Here is a 17446-nt window from a genome sequence, read left to right as displayed (position 1 = left end):
ACAGTGAAATAAAGATATTTTCCAAGTTGTTTGAAGATATAGTTTTAAATAAGATATCTTATTAATTTAATTATTCCTCCTTAGGAGGGGACAATACTATAGTTCGGCCGCTTAGAAAGCGACCTCCTCCAGCATTGGTTTCACATTAGCGCGCAGGTCGTTTTCTAAGCGGCTGAACATTTTTTTTAGAGAAGGACTGTGTTACATATTATATTATTAGGGTTCTCAGATGTCCTGAATTAATTGTTATTGTGTTTGTTTAATTCAATGTTTTTGTTAAGTTAAATTTTTACAAAAACTTATGAAATGATTAAATTGAGTTTATACAGTACTTGAGGTGCGAGAAGAACTAACGTTTGGTAAATATGGGTATATATTTGGTATATATGTAATGTATGCACTTTCATCAGAAAACGGTGCGCACTAGAAACCGAAAGTGTGAAGTTAGCGTACCCACACTTATCATCGGCTATAATTTATTTTTATTTTTAGAGAACTAACGAAAATACTGTATTGGTGAACTATCGAGAACTAACGATTGGTATGAGCTAAAGTGGATATGCTAATATGGGTACGCTAACTTCACGGACCTCAGAATTGTAACTATAATAATTGGCGACGAGCTGTTACATGTGTTATTAGGATTCACAGAATGTTCAGAATTAATTGTTATTATGTTTGTTTGATTTAAATTTTTGTTATAGTTAAATGTTTACATTATAAATTGATTTAATTGAGTTTATACAGTTCTTGTTTAATAGACTTGATTTAGAATGTTATATCTCGCGTAAAAATTTTAATAATTTTTATTATGATTTGTTTGAAATGATGAGGAAGTTTACTAAATCTGCTTTGTTTGTGATTTGAACTAAATTTAATAATGGAACAATTATATTAGAAAGTATTATACATTATTTTGATTTAAAATGCTAAATAATGCTATTTTTGGTACAAACCCCGTACTTCCCAATCTTTGGATCGGGATGATTCGCAAACTTATTCGAATAGGTGTTACTGTACTTTAAACTTGTATTCCATGTTCCGCGTAAAGGGTGGGAAACATGATATTAATATTGTTTGATATATAAAATATCAAACAATATTAACGAACTTAATTTAATCCACAGTTTGAGTTTAATAGCAACTAACATATTTCCTTCGAAAATCGGTCATTAAATAATCTTATCACACCCTTATCTGTGCTTACAACCAGAAGGAAATATTGGGCCCTCTCTCTCCCTCTAATCCGTACACAAAACTTTCTTATCGACGTTTTGACGATAAGATGAACGACAAATTCAGAAATAAAATTTTATAGCAGATAACTGTAAAGTGTAAAGCAAGATAAATGTTGGAGCCAGCAGACGGGGTGTGATTAGTTTAACAGTCGTATATCTTTGTTATTAATGACAGCAGTTCTCCCTTCTCCCGCCGTAAGCTCGGCTAATCAATCAATGACAACTTGTAAATGGTCTTTCCCTCTCTTTCTCACTCCCTCTCTCTCTTCCTTGACAGTAAATCAATAGTGACGTCACGAGCGCTAATGACAACTGCGCACCAATGTTGCGCACCAGCTGTTTTTTTCGCGTCATTCATCTTTATAAATTAATCAGCTGTTAGTATTTAATTGTACAACAGACTTCTTTTGTTGGCGTAGGTTATGTTTTATTAATTAATAAATTAAATTATGATTCATTCTCATCGTGAGTGTTGAAAAGTTTTAGTGTGGTGCTGTGCTACAATGTTACGCCAGTGTAAAAAGACGGTCTGGGAACAGAGAGATTAATTGGGTATTTATAATTTTATCGCCAAGTTGGTATTTTTTGAAATAGGTTATGTTTGTAGTTTAGGTCGTGATAATCACATGCATATTGTTAATAGAGGTTAAGTTAGTGTATTTTGTGTATTTTTTATTGAATTTGAAAAGGAATATGGTGATTTTATACACCTTTTCATAAGTCTTTGTTCATTATCGGAGTTGGTAAGTGAACACTCAAGTATGGCCCACGAAATTGTAAGTTTTCTCCAGTTCCATTTATTAGATTATTCTAGCCCAGTTGGGTCTTGCTCAAAATGCTTAATTTTCATGCAAAAGTGTGTCTAACAGCACTTAATAATGTAATTAATCTGTGAAAAGATATGCTTGTACATGCTAAAAAGTGTAAGGCTATCAAGGTGCAATAATTAATTTATCTTTGTAGGCCCAAGCCTATTTATTTTAATTTTATTCAGCATTGAAACTATCTGCTTTTATATATTGATACAGTTTAATGTTGGTGCTGACACAGGGGGCACAGAATGCAATGTTTAGAAATTTTGAAAAACGTTGATATCCGACTGCATTGTACCTATGCTAACTTAACTTATTATTGAACATCAAATTATCGAGTCTATCGATGACTTAACCAAGCTTAGCCTAGCCTAGTCAAAAATCGAACTTCCATATAGTCTATTGGTATCGTATCGGGTACAGTTTCTTAACTGGGCTACGCTAATATTGATTGAAACTATCGAATTGAAAATATTGATTAATAACTTGATTGATATTTTAAAATATATCTATTATAAAATTAAACTGTCATAGGTAAACCTAACCTAACCAACCAAACTTGCTGATGACGGTGAAAAAATCGCATTATTAAGGTTTAGTAATCGAATCGATAGTTTCAATCAATATTAGCGTAGCCCAGTTAAGAAACTGCACCCATAGTATCCTGATTATAACTTAAGTAGTCCATTTTTTTTTCTAAAATTGTAAGTAAACCGACATTAACTTGAGGTAGGCCTACAATTCCCCAGAGAATCTGCGATAGGCTAGGGCTATATTATCAGATGAAATATTAGTCGGATATTTATATCGTACCGTAAGTTATTGGATATAGTAACTTAGTCCTTTTTGTTAGGTAATTCACTAAGTTATGTATATCGAATTGCTATGTACATTGTGAGTATTTCCATAGGTAGGCCTTATACTGGCGTCCATGATTGAGTTGAGACTCCTTTTAAAGTCTTTGGAAATTATAGCTGTTATCCGTTTAAAAATAACACCTGTAAATACTTCGCAATTGCTCAAATTCGAATTAGGTACAACTTAGTTTTTGTTACCTCTATCAATTATAAAATGAAACTATTATAAACTAACCTCACTAACCAAACTTTTGCTGATTATGAAAAAAATCTGGTAGCCTAGTGAATAAGTTTTAAACGGAATTGCAATAAAAAAAGTACTGGTATAGTAAGTTAACTTAGTGAATTAGGCCTTTAACGAAAAAATGCTGATAAACTTCTGTATAAGAGTGGTGGGCGGTACTCTCTTTGAAAAGACCCATAACAGAATAGGCTAGGCTATAAATATTTATTTCCATTGAAATATTTGATTACATATTTGTATCCAACTGATATTTTTATCCCATAGACTTATTTTGTAGGTTCTCTGAGGAATTCTTAACCTGGGTGAAGCTTGAGTTAACTTTTTCTTAATCCTCTTACTCATAGCTTCAGCGGCGTTTGGTTGGACCAAAAACTTGGTCATGGTCATTCAAGTAGGCTAATATTGTTTTGCTAAAGTAGGCCTAAGTTACTAAGTTATTAAGATTAAAAACTTTGCCAAAATTATGATTTGTGGAGTCTGAGGGGCTTAGACTAGGTACGGTACGGTATCAAAATTGTGACTTTTTAACAGATGAAATTTTGAATATATTTTATTAAAGTAGGCTAAAAGAAATTAATAGGCTATACTGGTATATGCTTTATAGTGCACTGTATTTTAATTCTGATTTCTTCATATAGAAACATTGGGTAGGCCAGAGGCCACCCTTATACAGCACGCTGTGGCAGTTATGTTAGGTTGGGTTATCATTAATATGTTTGTTGGACTTTTCTTGTTTTATTATTAATCAAAAAATACCAGATGTGTCATACTTTTGCTCGCCAAATCCCAGAGAGGTCCTTGACTGGCGTGCGCGCATCACCTGTAAGCCTACCTGGTGTGGCAGCTAGCGGCAGCGAGGCAAACTATTTAACTTAATCCTCGCCGACATCGCTGTCTTCTGGGAGGCAGAACTCGAAGTCCGCTAATTGTAATCATGTCAAATACGAACAGTAAGTTGATTTAAGTAGGTATGTTCTTTCCATTTATGATTACCCAACCTACCATAACCGCCGCAGCGTGCTGTATAAAGATGGCCTCTGGATAATGTCAAAGTAGGCTTCCAAAAATTGTTCTAGAATTTGCTCAAGACACCGGCGACTGTTGCCCGGCACAACTTAAGTTTACAATTGAACTTATCCTCTGTATCTGAATTCTCTGTGGCTTAGCCTAGAATATTACCATCTTATTGTTCATGTGGTTTGCTTATTTTGTCGTCAAATTTTGAATCACATAATATAGGCTATATATATCTGAGTGTAGGTATGTGGCTGGTTTTCTTGGGCAAGGGCTATTGTCTTTTAGCTATTTGAGTTTCACCCACTCCCCTCCCCCCATAGTTAAATAAAAAAAGAATAAGCCTATCTGAGGTGTCAAAGCACAGGCTTTAAGTTTTTTTTTTTTGTGTTAAGATAGAATATTACAAATTAGTAGGCTAATATCTCTTACAAAATATAAGTAGGTTACCTATAAATATACCGGTAGGTAGGTATTTATTATATATTTTTTTTTTTTGTAAGCTAAGGGGGAGGGCCCTTCCTTTAGAGTTTTCACTGATTAAAGTGGAGTTGTTATTTGATTGTAGGTAATGACTAATAATATTATTTTGTAAACTTTTGTATTTCTTGTATGTTTCATAACTATACTCAAACTGTCTAGTGTCTACGAACTACGAGCCTTAAATCAAGATTAAGGTAAGAGCAGGACATTTTGTTTAGCTCTTAATATTAACTTATTTACCTTTTCCTATTCAAATCTCCCCATCAATGTTGCAGCTCAAAGTTCAAGTAACAATCTACTTGTTGTGTTTTCTCCGCAGGAATCCTTAGTTACTGCGGTCCTCTGTTTCCGTGTGTGCAGTGCGGGAAGGTTTACAAGTCCAAAGCTTGTTGGTACAGGCACACTCGCAACGAGTGTAACAGGGAGCCTTCCATAGCTTGTCCACGTTGTGAGTATCGCACGCACCAACGTGCTCATCTCCGCAGACACATGTTCACAAGGCACAACGAGATTCTACCTCCCGTCTTGCCGGGGCGGAGGCCTTTGTAACTGATTATACGTTTTTGGTCAACTGTCACTGGTTTGGTCTTTTACCACTGTACTTTGAAATCACCTCTATTCAATATTGTCATAAAAGACATGAAATTGTGATATTGATTTACAACAATAAAACCTCAAATCACAGTTCTGCAGAGAATCTGCAATATAATTATTATCGGATGACATATTGGTTTCATACATAAATTGTATCATATGTAGTCTTTAACATCTTTAAAAACAAAAGTTAGTTGTAGGCCTATGAGTTTAAAAAGTACAAATTTACGAAGACTTAAATTTTTATTGGTTTCTTCTTTTTTATGAGTTTAGAAAAAGGTAAATATTGTAAATAGTACCTTGTTGTCATTATCAAGAACTTACAGACTTTAACAGACCCAAACTCTCAGAACACTGAAAGAGTGGTGGACAGCCTCCATGAAAATACCTACAGAACGGTAGCCTATATAATAGAAAATCAATATTTATATTTAAATACCCTGAATATTTTTTTATATTTTATATTGAACTAACTGTTGCCCGTCGCCTTCGCCCGACATGCTTTTGAGTTTTATTATGAACCGGCTGAAGTTGTGACTTCACTACAGGCTAACATGACCTTTTAGATTATTTTTCCTGTAATCGTCGAAGATCAAGAAGCGTTATTTGTGAGCCCAAAATCTTGCTGATGGTTTTACAAGAAAACCGTTTATGTAAGTTTTACGATCAGGCATTTTGATCCTTTTAGGTGTTCAACAAAACCATGTCTTATACAAACTTTGATTTTTGTGTTCCTGAGATTAGAAAAAAATAAAAAATAAAAACGTTTCACAAATCAATCAATAAATAACCCCTGACAATTAAAGGGTAAATGTAGAAGTGTAACTAAAAACTAAATGATTAATTTAAGCCTGCAAACGTGTTAGGTATAGCCTAGTTGTCTTTGTTATGGAAGTGGTAAAATTACAGAATACCCTTAAAACTAATATTTTATTTTACAATAATATAAACATTATTAAGAATGCATGCTACTAATTTTTTCAACTATCGTAGTCTGTTGCCATTCTATTAAGTATTTTTCCTATAATTTAATTCATTATAATAATCCTGCGTAGATGCAGTTCTGTAACTACAGCTGTCTCGTTCTCTTGGGTAAGCCTACATCAGTTGGTCTAAAAATTCAAGGTTTGTCCTTTTTTTAAGTCGTCTTTGAATTAAAAAATAAACTCAGCATATGGACAGATAAAAATCTTTAGTAACACAGAATTGATGTTCATTAATTTGTGTGTGCTTGAGTCAATTAACCTGTTTTATCCAAACCCCTACGTTTTTATAGACTATTTTGGACCTAAAGTAACAAAAGTTCTTCAGACCTTGTACTCACGAGTTCTAAACAGCTGTAAACAACTGTATCTACTCAGTATTGTTTTACCGCACACAAGTAGGCCTAAAATAAACCTTCACTTTTTTACGACTAAGAGACTATTTCATATTATTAATAGTTACTTAATACCGCTCTAAATTAAGCTCATAAATTCCACCATCTCATGTACTAATTTATCTATTCTACCTTTAGGACGTTTGTATTACGAGTGCGATAGCTGTGGAGCAAGATATTCCGACAAGAGCAGGTTAACGTTTCATATTAAACGTCAGTGTGGCAAAGCTCCGGATCTGAATTGTAGCGAATGTGACTTCGCCACTTTTTGGATCTCACATTTGCGGAAACACATGTGGAAAAAACATCAGATTCACCTACCTCATGTGTATTCCAGATAAGTTGTAGACATCCTTACGTAATCACACATGTATATAGACATGCATAGTGAATGAAAACTCAGAAGCATATTTATACAGGTAGTAGAACATAATGAATGAAGTGGAACCACTGTTTGTGAATCAATAGGACTTGAGACTAATTAATTTTCTGGCAACAGAAAAAAGTAAATTTAGAGTAACTTATTAAAGAAGAATATTTTATACTAGTACCGTATCCAAATTCAAAAATAAACTATAGTTTTTTTTTTAATTTTTTATTTAAGGTTAAGTTTAGAGAAAACTCTTGGGCAACATCCATTATTATTTCAAATATTAACTTATTTGTGCACTTTTAAATTTGAGGTGAAAACTAGTTTTGATAAGTCTATTGCTAACCCCTACTGTCACAAAACAACTATGTGTTGCAAGTTTTGTTTCTTATGTTAACCGATTTCTTATCAGCCAAGCATAAAATTTGATGTATTGTTAATTCCAATTTATTTTTTAAATTTTGGATTTGATAGTCTTACTTTTAGTTATCCAAATTTCATTAAAATCTATTACTAATTTCATAAAAGTACTCGAGTTATCAGACACGAATACTTTATTGATATCAAAATGAAAAAAGTAAATCAGATCCAGGTTTTTCCTTGCCTACGGTAATAGATTTTTCGCTACAGGAAAATTCGCTAACAGCCAAGAGATGTAAAGAGTTTTTTTGTATACTCTAATTCTGAGACATTTTCAAAGGCAAATTTGAGTAAAATCAATAAATATAGATCACAGTCAAAACTCAATAAAGCAATTCAAATTTAATTTTACTAATCATCTTCAGATCTGTTATAGGAAACATTAACTATTTGAACAAAATAGATATTGTAATGATATCTACAGATATTTTCATTACAACATATAACTGCCATATTGATTGACTGATAAATTACTGATGTTTTGAAATTAAATTATCCTATTGATTAGGTTTGATATCTCATGTCTAATAAATATACTTTTACAACTACGGTTTTTATGCATCGGATACTCACAGATTATTTAGTCGTTGATCCATTAAGTGTGTATATCTCGTACAGTCTACATTATGTGTTTGTTAATATTTTTGTTTTAAAATATTTGTATGATGTAAATCATTAGTACTTTGTTGTGTGGTGTTAATTTTGTTAAAACGGTTTTTAACTTAATAAAATATAGCTTGTGTTTTTGAAGATTAGTTCCACTACATAGTTTAATTAAAGAGACAGTCTTTATTTTATGACTCCGTTTATTTAGTGTTGACTTCATGCTTCATAAATTTTTTCAGGTATGTTATGTTTGACAATTTTGTCATATTGTAATGGTTAATTACAATGTTTTAGTGTTATACAATTTTTTAAATAGTTAATTTTTACCTAAAGTCTTAAATAGGCCACACCATGCACTGGATGAACAAGTAATTGCTCTCTAAAGCCGGGCTTACATAAAGCCAGTTGGCGAGCAGGCTACCGGCCTCAAGTAGGCTACTTGAAATGCACTAGAGGCGAGTAAACTGCCCCGTAACCTGCCTACTCTACTGGCCCCGTAAACGCGGCTTTAGTAATCTCAAAGAAATGCACATATCACATGTTCGACCTGTTAGCGAATTTCCCATATAGGGAATAAGCTATTTAAATATGTTAAGGAATTTATATCAGCTATTGAAATTCACCTACTATGGCTTAAACATCTAAGGTGATTTAATGGTTAAGGTAACAGCTTTCATTTGTCCAGTAATAGCCGAAAACTCTGTTTGGACTGGGTTTTATTTCAAAAGCCTTGTAAATAACATAGTACAGTAGAGTATCATTTGTTTGGATCAGTTTAGTTCGCACAACCACCTGGAAAGAAATTAGTTTGATGCTATGTATCAAACATTTTATAACTTAGTAATTTATCGATTTTTGTTACATGCCTATCATGTTTTTGTTGTATTACTCTAGTTTATCGATTTTGACACAATTTTTTTATTTTAAATGCATTCATTTATTTTTGTATCTTCTGTCAGTTAAACCTTTTCTTTGTTTGGACCAGAGTTCAGCAGTCTCTTGACATTAGTTTTCGAGACTGGAATGAAATAAATTCTGCTGTAATTTTGTCAGAATAATAATAGCCTAACTTTTATATGTCTATCAGCTATTAATGTGTAAGCTTTTTTAACTATTTTGTTAACATTATACTGGTCATAGACATAAAATTACTTAATTTGGGTCATCCTCCACAAAAACTCATCAAATTGGGGTCTCCAAAAGTTTCTCCTTAAATATTGTCCTAGGATTTTGATGATTTTTTTTATTCTAGATGATTGAAGCAAACAAGTATGGCATATTTGTTCATATTCGTCATCAGGGCAAGATAACTGAGGAAAATATGTAAATTTTGTGTACAAAATAATACAAATTTATACATAACATAACTAGTTTTTTATTTATCTACCCTACAATTTTATTCTCTCAATGTAAAAATTAACTATTTTTAGTGCAGTATTCGTCTATTCTTTGTACTACGATGGAAGCTGCCTCAAATACTATGGTGAGTATCTTATAGTAATTTATCTAACCTTATTTCAAGCTATTAACACTACTCGCTGCGGTAACAAGTAATGTATATAGTAGACTCAGATTTGGTGTTATAACTTGTGTGTTTTGGGTTTGAGATTTGGGTTGAGATTAGTTTTGTGAAAAAATACTCATTTTTAATGTTTTTTTTTTGCAGTTACAGCCTGCTTTCAACAAGCTGCCGAGCTTCTTCAAGTCGTGAATAAAATACATGGTGAGTCTTTAAACGAATTAAATTTGAACTTATACGGTTAGAACGGTACAGCCCATCAATTTGGTGAGAGATGAAAATGGTGTAGGGTTTGAGAAATAACTGGCTGTCCATGACCACATTAGACTTAAACTTGCACGAGTTGAGTATTACCACCGGCAAAGTAAAAATGGAAATGTCCCCGAAGCCTGCCTCAGGTTCTCCCTGGCCATTCCATCATCACAGCTATCTTAGCCAGGAACACAGTTGGATGCATTCCCACAGAAAAACATAAGTCCACCCTATTCTGAACTCTATGAATTTCAGCCCCTGTCCCACTTCTTACCTTTGAACCGTCAGTATATCATTCAAGGTCACCCTGTGAAGAGGATTTCTTCCTAAGGGTGCGTTCACAAAGAAAGCTGGTTACAAGTAACTTACTTTCAGCGCTTGTTCCAAGCGCTTGAGAATGCTGTTGAGTGTTCACAACAAATAACGCCAAACGCTTGCATTTCAAGCTCAGTGTAGTCTCAGCTGCAGCTCTGGTTGAGACAATAAAATGACTCTTATTAATTACAAAACAATTAATAAATGCACGCATATTAACTCAACACAAAATCTATTTCATGAATGTTTACAAAACAAAAACAATAGAAAAACATATGATAGTAAAAATATGTATAAATGAATTATAAACAGTCTTAGAGAAGACATAACAGTCTCCCCCACTATTTTGAACTTGCAGTGTATTATTATGAAAGCACAAAGTCCTTGTATCGGCCCGGCATTTGCCTTTGTCGCCTTGATCTTTCTTGATTCTCAGGAATATGGCTATTGTTCGTTTCTGTTCCCTGAACTACTGGAACCTCTGCATTGTTTGCTTTGGGAGTTGGTGGTCTTTCGGAAATTGACGGTCCTTCGGAAGTTGATGGTCCTTCGGAAGTTGATGGTCTTACGGAAGTTGATGGTCTTTCAGGAGTTGATGGTCTTAAGGGAGTTGATGGTCTTTCAGGAATTGACAGTCTTTCAGGATTAGAACAAGTAACAGCCTTAGAATTTTCTTTTGTGCTGTGTTTAGAAGCCCGTGGAACATCAAATATGTGGATTGGTCCCGTGGTAACAATTTTTGGTTTTGGTATCAAAGTAGACCGCAATTGATCAATGTGTCGTTTAACAAGTCGGCCTGACTTGTCAAGGGAAACTAGATAGTGTCGAGTTCCCAACTTTTTGTTTACTTCTCCAAACTCCCAAACGTTCTTGTTGTTTATGAAGAGACAAACCTGAACTCTCTCCCCCTCGTTGAATGAACGTGCAGATGGAGCATTTCTAGTTGAAGCTTTTTGTACGTTGGGAAAAATGGCATCCATTCGTATTCTTAACTTCCTGTGGAGGTAAAGTTCAGCCGGTGATTTGCCACATGCTAGAGGAGTTGCCCGGTACCGCATTAAGATCTTCTGGACCTTTATTGCCATTGGTATGTTTTCCGAAGCTGTGGACTTCAGGCGGTTCTTCAATGTTTGAACAGAGCGTTCTGCTAAGCCGTTTGTTGCTGGATGTCCTGGAGATATGAATTTCTGGAAAATGCCGTGCAATTTGCAATAAGCTTGGAATGTATCACTTTGAAAAATTGAGGCGTTGTCAGATACCATAACATTCGGGTAGCCGTGTGTTGCAAAAATCTGTTCAAGCAGATTTATGGTATTGGAGCTGGATGGTGCATCTTTGATTACTTTTATCTCCGCCCATTTTGATCTAGCATCAATACACACGAGGAAGTTGAAGCCTTGAAACGGTCCTGCGTAGTCAATGTGTATTCTTTCCCAGTTCTCTTTTGGGATTTCCCACGGGTGATTGGGAGCTTTGGGCGGATTTGACCGTGTTAGTGCACAATTTTCACATCCTTTCACAAGATGCTCAATGTCCTTGTCAATATTTGGCCAGTAAACATAGCGCCGTGCTAGCTGTTTCATTTTTGTGATTCCAAGATGACTTTCGTGAAGTTCATTTAGAATCTTGTTTCTAAGTAGTGATGGAATGTAAACTCTTTCTCCCCGGAAAATAATGTTTTCGACCAACGTAAAATCAGAATCAGTTGAATTGGTGAGTAGGTCTTTCAAAATCTTAGAGAGCACTGGATCTTTGGCTGTCTCGTTCTTAATGATTTCAGCTGTGATTTCATGGCTTGAAATTTGAAAAATAACTTGGCTGCAGATTTGGTGTACCTCTTTTCCGATTTTCTTGTCTTTAGTAGAGTGAGTCTGTGTAAGAGGAGCTCTTGAAAGACAATCCACGTTTTTATTTTCCATGCCCTTTTTGAACACCAACTTGTAATTGAAACCTGACAGATATGATGCATATCTGAGTAAACGAGCTGAAGTCATTTGTGGTAGAGCCTTGTCATGTCTGAAGATCCTAGATATTGGCTGATTATCTGTTACAAGTTGAAATTGAGTCCCGAATAGGTAATAATAGAAGTGGGAGACACCAAAAACTATGGCTAATGCTTCCCGGTCTAGTTGACTATAGTTACATTCGGCATCAGTGAGTGAACGTGAGGCGTAAGCAATTGGCCACTCAGTACCATCTATTAAGTGGCTAAGAACTGCAGCTAGTCCAGTAGGTGAAGCGTCTGTGGTGAGGACTAACGGTAGTTTTGGATCGAAAGGTACGAGTATCCTGTTACTGCAGAGCTCAGTTTTGATTCGCATTTCCCATTTCCCTGTGTCCATTCCCATTTCTTATTTTTGCGTAACAAACGTCGCAAAGGAAAAGTTACAGTTGAAGCATCTGGAAAGAAACGAGAGTAGTAAGAAACCATTCCTAAGAATCGTCGTAATTCTTCAACTTTTGATGGACGTGACATTTCTTTAACAGCTTGAACTTTGGTAGGAGATTTCTTTATTTTGTTTAACTCCACCACTCGTCCTAGATATTCTATTTGTTCTTGAAAAAATGAACACTTCTGTTTGTTTATGTGTAAGTCAAAATCTGAGAGTCGTTGAAGACAGGCCTGTAGATTTCTTTTGCACTCATCCATTGTTGAGCCATGGCAAATTATGTCATCAAAGTAGGCCTCGGTTTTAGGCAACCCCTTCAAAATTTGTGTAAGAATTCGGTTGAATTCAGAAGGTGCTGTCTTTATTCCGAAACTTAGACGATTGACACGATATGTTCCACGGTGTGTTGACATTGTCTGGATAATACTGGACTCTTCGTCGACCTTGAGGTGCAGATAAGCTTTGTACAGATCAAGTTTACAAAAGTAACGAGATCCTCTCAAACTATCGAGTACATCGTCAATTTTTCGAATAGGATGGTTTGCCTGGACTATTCGTTCATTCACACCACACTTGTAGTCGACACAGAGACGAACACTTCCATCTGCCTTAGGTATCACGACTAGTGGTGACCCCCAATCACTTGACGTAACAGGCGAAATGATTCCTTCATTTTCAAGTAAATCTAGTTCCTTGTTGACCTGATCAATAAGAGCATGAGGTACGTTCCGTTCACGATTGAAAATAGGCTTTGCTCCTGATCGAAGATGTAATGATACTGTAAAGTTTGGAACGCATCCAATTTTTGGCTCGAAAATTGGCGCAAATTTTTCAAACAGTTCCTCAACTGAATTTACTGGTTGTAATTGAAGGGTAGTAGCTGGTCGGTTCATTTCAGCGTCAATTTCACACAGTTCAATACCCAGTCCTCGGATCCATTGGCGCCCTAGAAGTGCATCATGACCTGAAGGGACGATGTGAAGGTCACCTTTGAACTGTTTACCCTTGTATGATACAGAAACTGATCCCTTTCCCTCTGGTTTGATTATGTCTCCAGAGTAAGAACGGAAAGCTAGCTTTGATGGTTCTACAGGTACGTTCAGATGTAGACGTTCAAAGTCATTCTTCGCAAGGAGAGAAAATTTAGCCCCACTGTCAACTTCAAAACATTGCAATTTTCCATTTATAGTGACAGAAACAATGTACTTGTCTGAATCATATCCAACTTCAAATAAATCTACGACATCAAAATTCTGGTAGATCGAATCAATTTTGTGCACTCCGTAATCAGAAGAGTCGTCACTAGAATAATCGTCATCATTTGATCCTGAATGTAGGTTGTTGGTTGAATTTAACTTTGATGTTGATTTCTTAGTCCTTGACATCAGTGTAGTTATGCAGACTGCAGAGACATGTCCTCGTTTTAAACACTCCCCACATTGGAGTTTATACTTGTGTCTGTTACAATTTGCAGCAATGTGTTTGTTACTTCCACATCTAAGACAGAGGCCTTCTATTCCGAGGGCATTGAAGTCAGGTTTTTTGTTATTTGAACGTTGTTTCCAGTTGAGAGATGTCTTGTTGGATGAGCGATTGTTAGAGAACTGGTGGGATCGTCTGGAAGACCTTGTAATTTTGTGCACTCCAGCCGAATCCATATTAAAGTTGTTAGAACATGCATGTTGGTGAAATTCTTTGCTTTCAACCTTTGATGCTTCAAGAGCAATAGCTTTCTCTAGAATGTCATCAAACTTTGTGTAAACGGATTGTAAAAGGTGTTCCCTAAGCCAATTGTCCTTCAATCCTCGTATGAACTGTGCCCGCAAGAAAACATCAGCAATTGACACAGATGTTCCACATTCATCGTTGGAGCATTCTACTGCAAATTCACATTCTTGAAGATCACGTCTGAGGTCGGCCACAAACTCTGAAATTGACTGGTTTTCTTTTTGAAAGATATTTAAGAAATAATGTTGAGCAACAACAACACTTTTCTTTGGAGTCAATAGTTTCTTGAAGTCATTCAACAGAGTTTCATAATCTAATGATTTGAGTGGCTTGTCTGGGCCCAAAAATGCAGATAGGTTGTTATAATGTTCACTACCTATAGAATTACACAAGAGCTGAGCAATTTTCTTCTTATCAGTCAAACCTTTCATTGTATAATAGTTTTCGAAACGTTCTAAATAGCTGGTAAACTTTTCTTGTTTGGCATTGAAATTTTCGAATGTAGCAACATTTGACATTGTAGATTGACAGCTTTCTTCTCTGGGTTTTCCAATTGATGTAACAATTGTTTGAATTTGAGCTTGAAACATGTTTGACATCTCACGTACAAGTGCTTTTTGTTGTTCATTGAATGTGTTTAGAAGTGGTAAACTGTTGTGCATCCATTATAGTTTGAACTGTATAAAATATTAATGTATCTTGAAACTAGAAATTGAATGTAATTTTTAAAAGTAAATGTGTTGAATTTTTCAGTGGCTAGTTGATTTTCACACTCGTCGCCAATTAAAATGACTTATTAATTACAAAATAATTAATAAATGCACGCATATTAACTCAACACAAAATCTATTTCATGAATGTTTACAAAACAAAAACAATAGAAAAACATATGATAGTAAAAATATGTATAAATGAATTATAAACAGTCTTAGAGAAGACATAACAGACAATATCTTCCTCAAGTGATGAAGGGTTGTTTTTTATTGAAAATGTAGAATTAAAAATTCGTAAAAGGAAAGTATGTGTTCATGCAATTAACCGCGGAAGAGGTAGGTTCGGGGAATACCACCACCATCTATTTCGTCAATTGAAATTGGTCAGTGAGATTTTTTTCTTATATGAGAATGGAGTTAACCACGTTTAATTACATCCTCAAGAAAATTTAAAGTGTTTTAGTAAAGTTTTGGGAGAATTGGCATAAGCAACATATCCGTGCACCAGAACGAATTTTGGACCAATAATAAAACCTAAAAAATACTCGAAGGGAGTTTTAAACGCCCTATTTAGCTGATTAGTTATGATGCAAATTACTATTACATATTCAAATGTTTTAATTTTCAAGGTCAATAAAGTAAAAGTATACAAGTTTTATCCATTAAAAATCCAACACTTAATTAATATGGAATTAAATGTGTTTGTCATCTTAATACATGTATTTTATATTTTTCCTATTGGTTACGTTATTGAACATTCTAGAGAAAAACCACTATACGTGGGTAATATATTTTTTGGAAATTGGAAGCTCTAAATACTTGAAGTATCAACTAATCGACATCCTACTGCACTGTTAGTAGTTTGTAACTGACTGGTTTGGTCAACAAGCGCCGGAAAACAAGTACGAAACGTTCTTGCGTGCTTGTCAGAGCTTGTAACAAGCGCTTGCTAGCCGGCACAAGCTTTGTCTGTGAACGCACACGCTTGATACTATGTTGACTTTTCTCACGCCGATTCGAGCTTGCAAGCGCTTGTAACCAGCTTTCTTTGTGAACGCACCCTTCCACGACATCCACTCCTCTCTAGATGGGTGAAGGATGGTGAATGGCTTGGCGAAGAAGAATTGTATCAGCATGTGGTCTGAGCATGATGGAACTCTTACCACCTGAGTGATCCGAGAGTGGCCTCAGGATCTTGCATTCAACCAAAGGGTTTTCACTGTAGAGGTTCTCCACAGTGATCTTGATATACAGGTCAATCGAAGTTAGGTTGAGAAGGCAGTCTAGTGAAGCTCCTGGACTCCAGGACAGCTGCTCATTGCGCCAGTGATGATATCTCTCACCGGCAACACCGAGTCCATATTGGGCCAGCACAAATGATTGATGTGTCATGGTAGGCCTTACCACCACAAAATAGGGTATAAGTAGGGATGCCATCAAGGTTCTTGTCATTCACCTAGGGTCTGATGATGATTGCAGTGTCCAATCGATCACCATTTACCATCTTTTGTGTTATATTTATCGTCTTATGAGTCAATAGTATAATAAGTGCAAATGTAATATGTTTCAATTGTTTTAAGGTATATTTTTTTTATTTACTTACTGTAAATTAAATAACACATACAATGCTGATCAAGAAGTTACTTGCATTTTCTAATGTAGCATCTATTTCACTTTTATTTGAATGTATTTGACAACAGTTTTCATGTAAAACAGAACTTTGTACCTGATGTATGCTAAAAAAGTAAAAAGGGTATTTATTTATAAATTATAAGTCACACAAAATTAAGTCTTCAGATTGTTGTTGGGAATTTTTCTACTGTAGTTTCGGCATCAGAAGTATAAATCCATTTTCCATCCATTATTTTTTACGGTTTTGTTTGCAGACCTATCACGTCCGCGGGTTGGACAGAAAGGCAACAGAGTACCGTACCGTCGTCAGCAGATCCTGGAGCTTGAGAAAGAGTTCCTCTACAACCCATATCCGGAGAGGCTTCGGAGAATGGATATAGCCAAGTCTCTACAGCTGACCGATCGCCAAGTCAAGATATGGTTCCAGAACCGCCGAATGAAAGAGAAACGATTGAAGAATATGACGTCTGAAATGAACTCAGACAGGGCATCGAACTCGTCTCCTCTCAATTACTCAATACATAACAGCTCGTTAAGTAACAATCACTCGTAATTTAGCATTTTTAATATTTTAACAATGGTAACAGCGCTGTCTGAATACGTTTGCTGGCGGAAAATGGTTTGCAAACTTTAAGCATTCAATTGGTTGTTTGGTGGTTCACAGATTACTGCATGACATTGGTCTTTTCTAGCAAAATAATTGAATAGCAAATACCAGATAATAGTGTTGCGATTTTATAATATCATCAATAAATTAAAAGCAGATAACTGTTCATGTTGGTCAAATAATCATTTAAATGGTTAGTATAAAACATTGAGTTCATTATGAATAATTATGTACCATAGTTTACATAAAGGAGGTTAGAAAGAAACAAGTTCAG

General features: G+C 35.2%; 2 protein-coding genes and 1 long non-coding RNA gene across 3 annotated transcripts; 1 reads left to right on the top strand and 2 right to left on the bottom strand.

Annotated features, from left to right (window-relative positions):
• The first annotated feature begins 1578 nt into the window (after positions 1–1578).
• On the top strand, positions 1579–5225 carry LOC129002930 (uncharacterized). Its single transcript, XR_008491604.1, has 2 exons — positions 1579–1790; positions 4968–5225. It is a non-coding gene; the product is annotated as an uncharacterized LOC129002930 (long non-coding RNA).
• Positions 5226–10467: 5242 nt separating this feature from the next.
• LOC129003375 (uncharacterized protein K02A2.6-like) lies at positions 10468–12021 on the bottom strand. The gene has a single exon (XM_054431667.1). It carries the CDS (start codon positions 12019–12021, stop codon positions 10468–10470), a length of 1554 nt encoding a protein of 517 aa, XP_054287642.1.
• A 335-nt stretch (positions 12022–12356) lies between these two features.
• On the bottom strand, positions 12357–14651 carry LOC129003374 (uncharacterized protein K02A2.6-like). Its single transcript, XM_054431666.1, has one exon. The coding sequence runs from the start codon at positions 14649–14651 to the stop codon at positions 12357–12359; it is 2295 nt and encodes a 764-aa protein (XP_054287641.1).
• Between the last annotated feature and the right edge of the window lie 2795 nt (positions 14652–17446).

This window comes from Macrosteles quadrilineatus, unplaced genomic scaffold (assembly GCF_028750875.1).
Source record: "Macrosteles quadrilineatus isolate MER2022 unplaced genomic scaffold, UCM_ALF_1.0 Scaffold_9__3_contigs__length_116548681, whole genome shotgun sequence".
Classification (NCBI taxonomy): domain Eukaryota; kingdom Metazoa; phylum Arthropoda; class Insecta; order Hemiptera; family Cicadellidae; genus Macrosteles; species Macrosteles quadrilineatus.
The sequence above is the reverse complement of the archived record's forward strand: the minus strand, read 5'-3'. Positions and strand labels throughout refer to the sequence as shown.

What these genes read in the sequence shown, in the direction of transcription:
- LOC129003375 (XM_054431667.1), bottom strand. Translation starts at nt 12,021, where the DNA reads ATGGAAAATAAAAACGTGGATTGTCTTTCAAGAGCTCCTCTTACACAG.
- LOC129003374 (XM_054431666.1), bottom strand. Translation starts at nt 14,651, where the DNA reads ATGAAAGGTTTGACTGATAAGAAGAAAATTGCTCAGCTCTTGTGTAAT.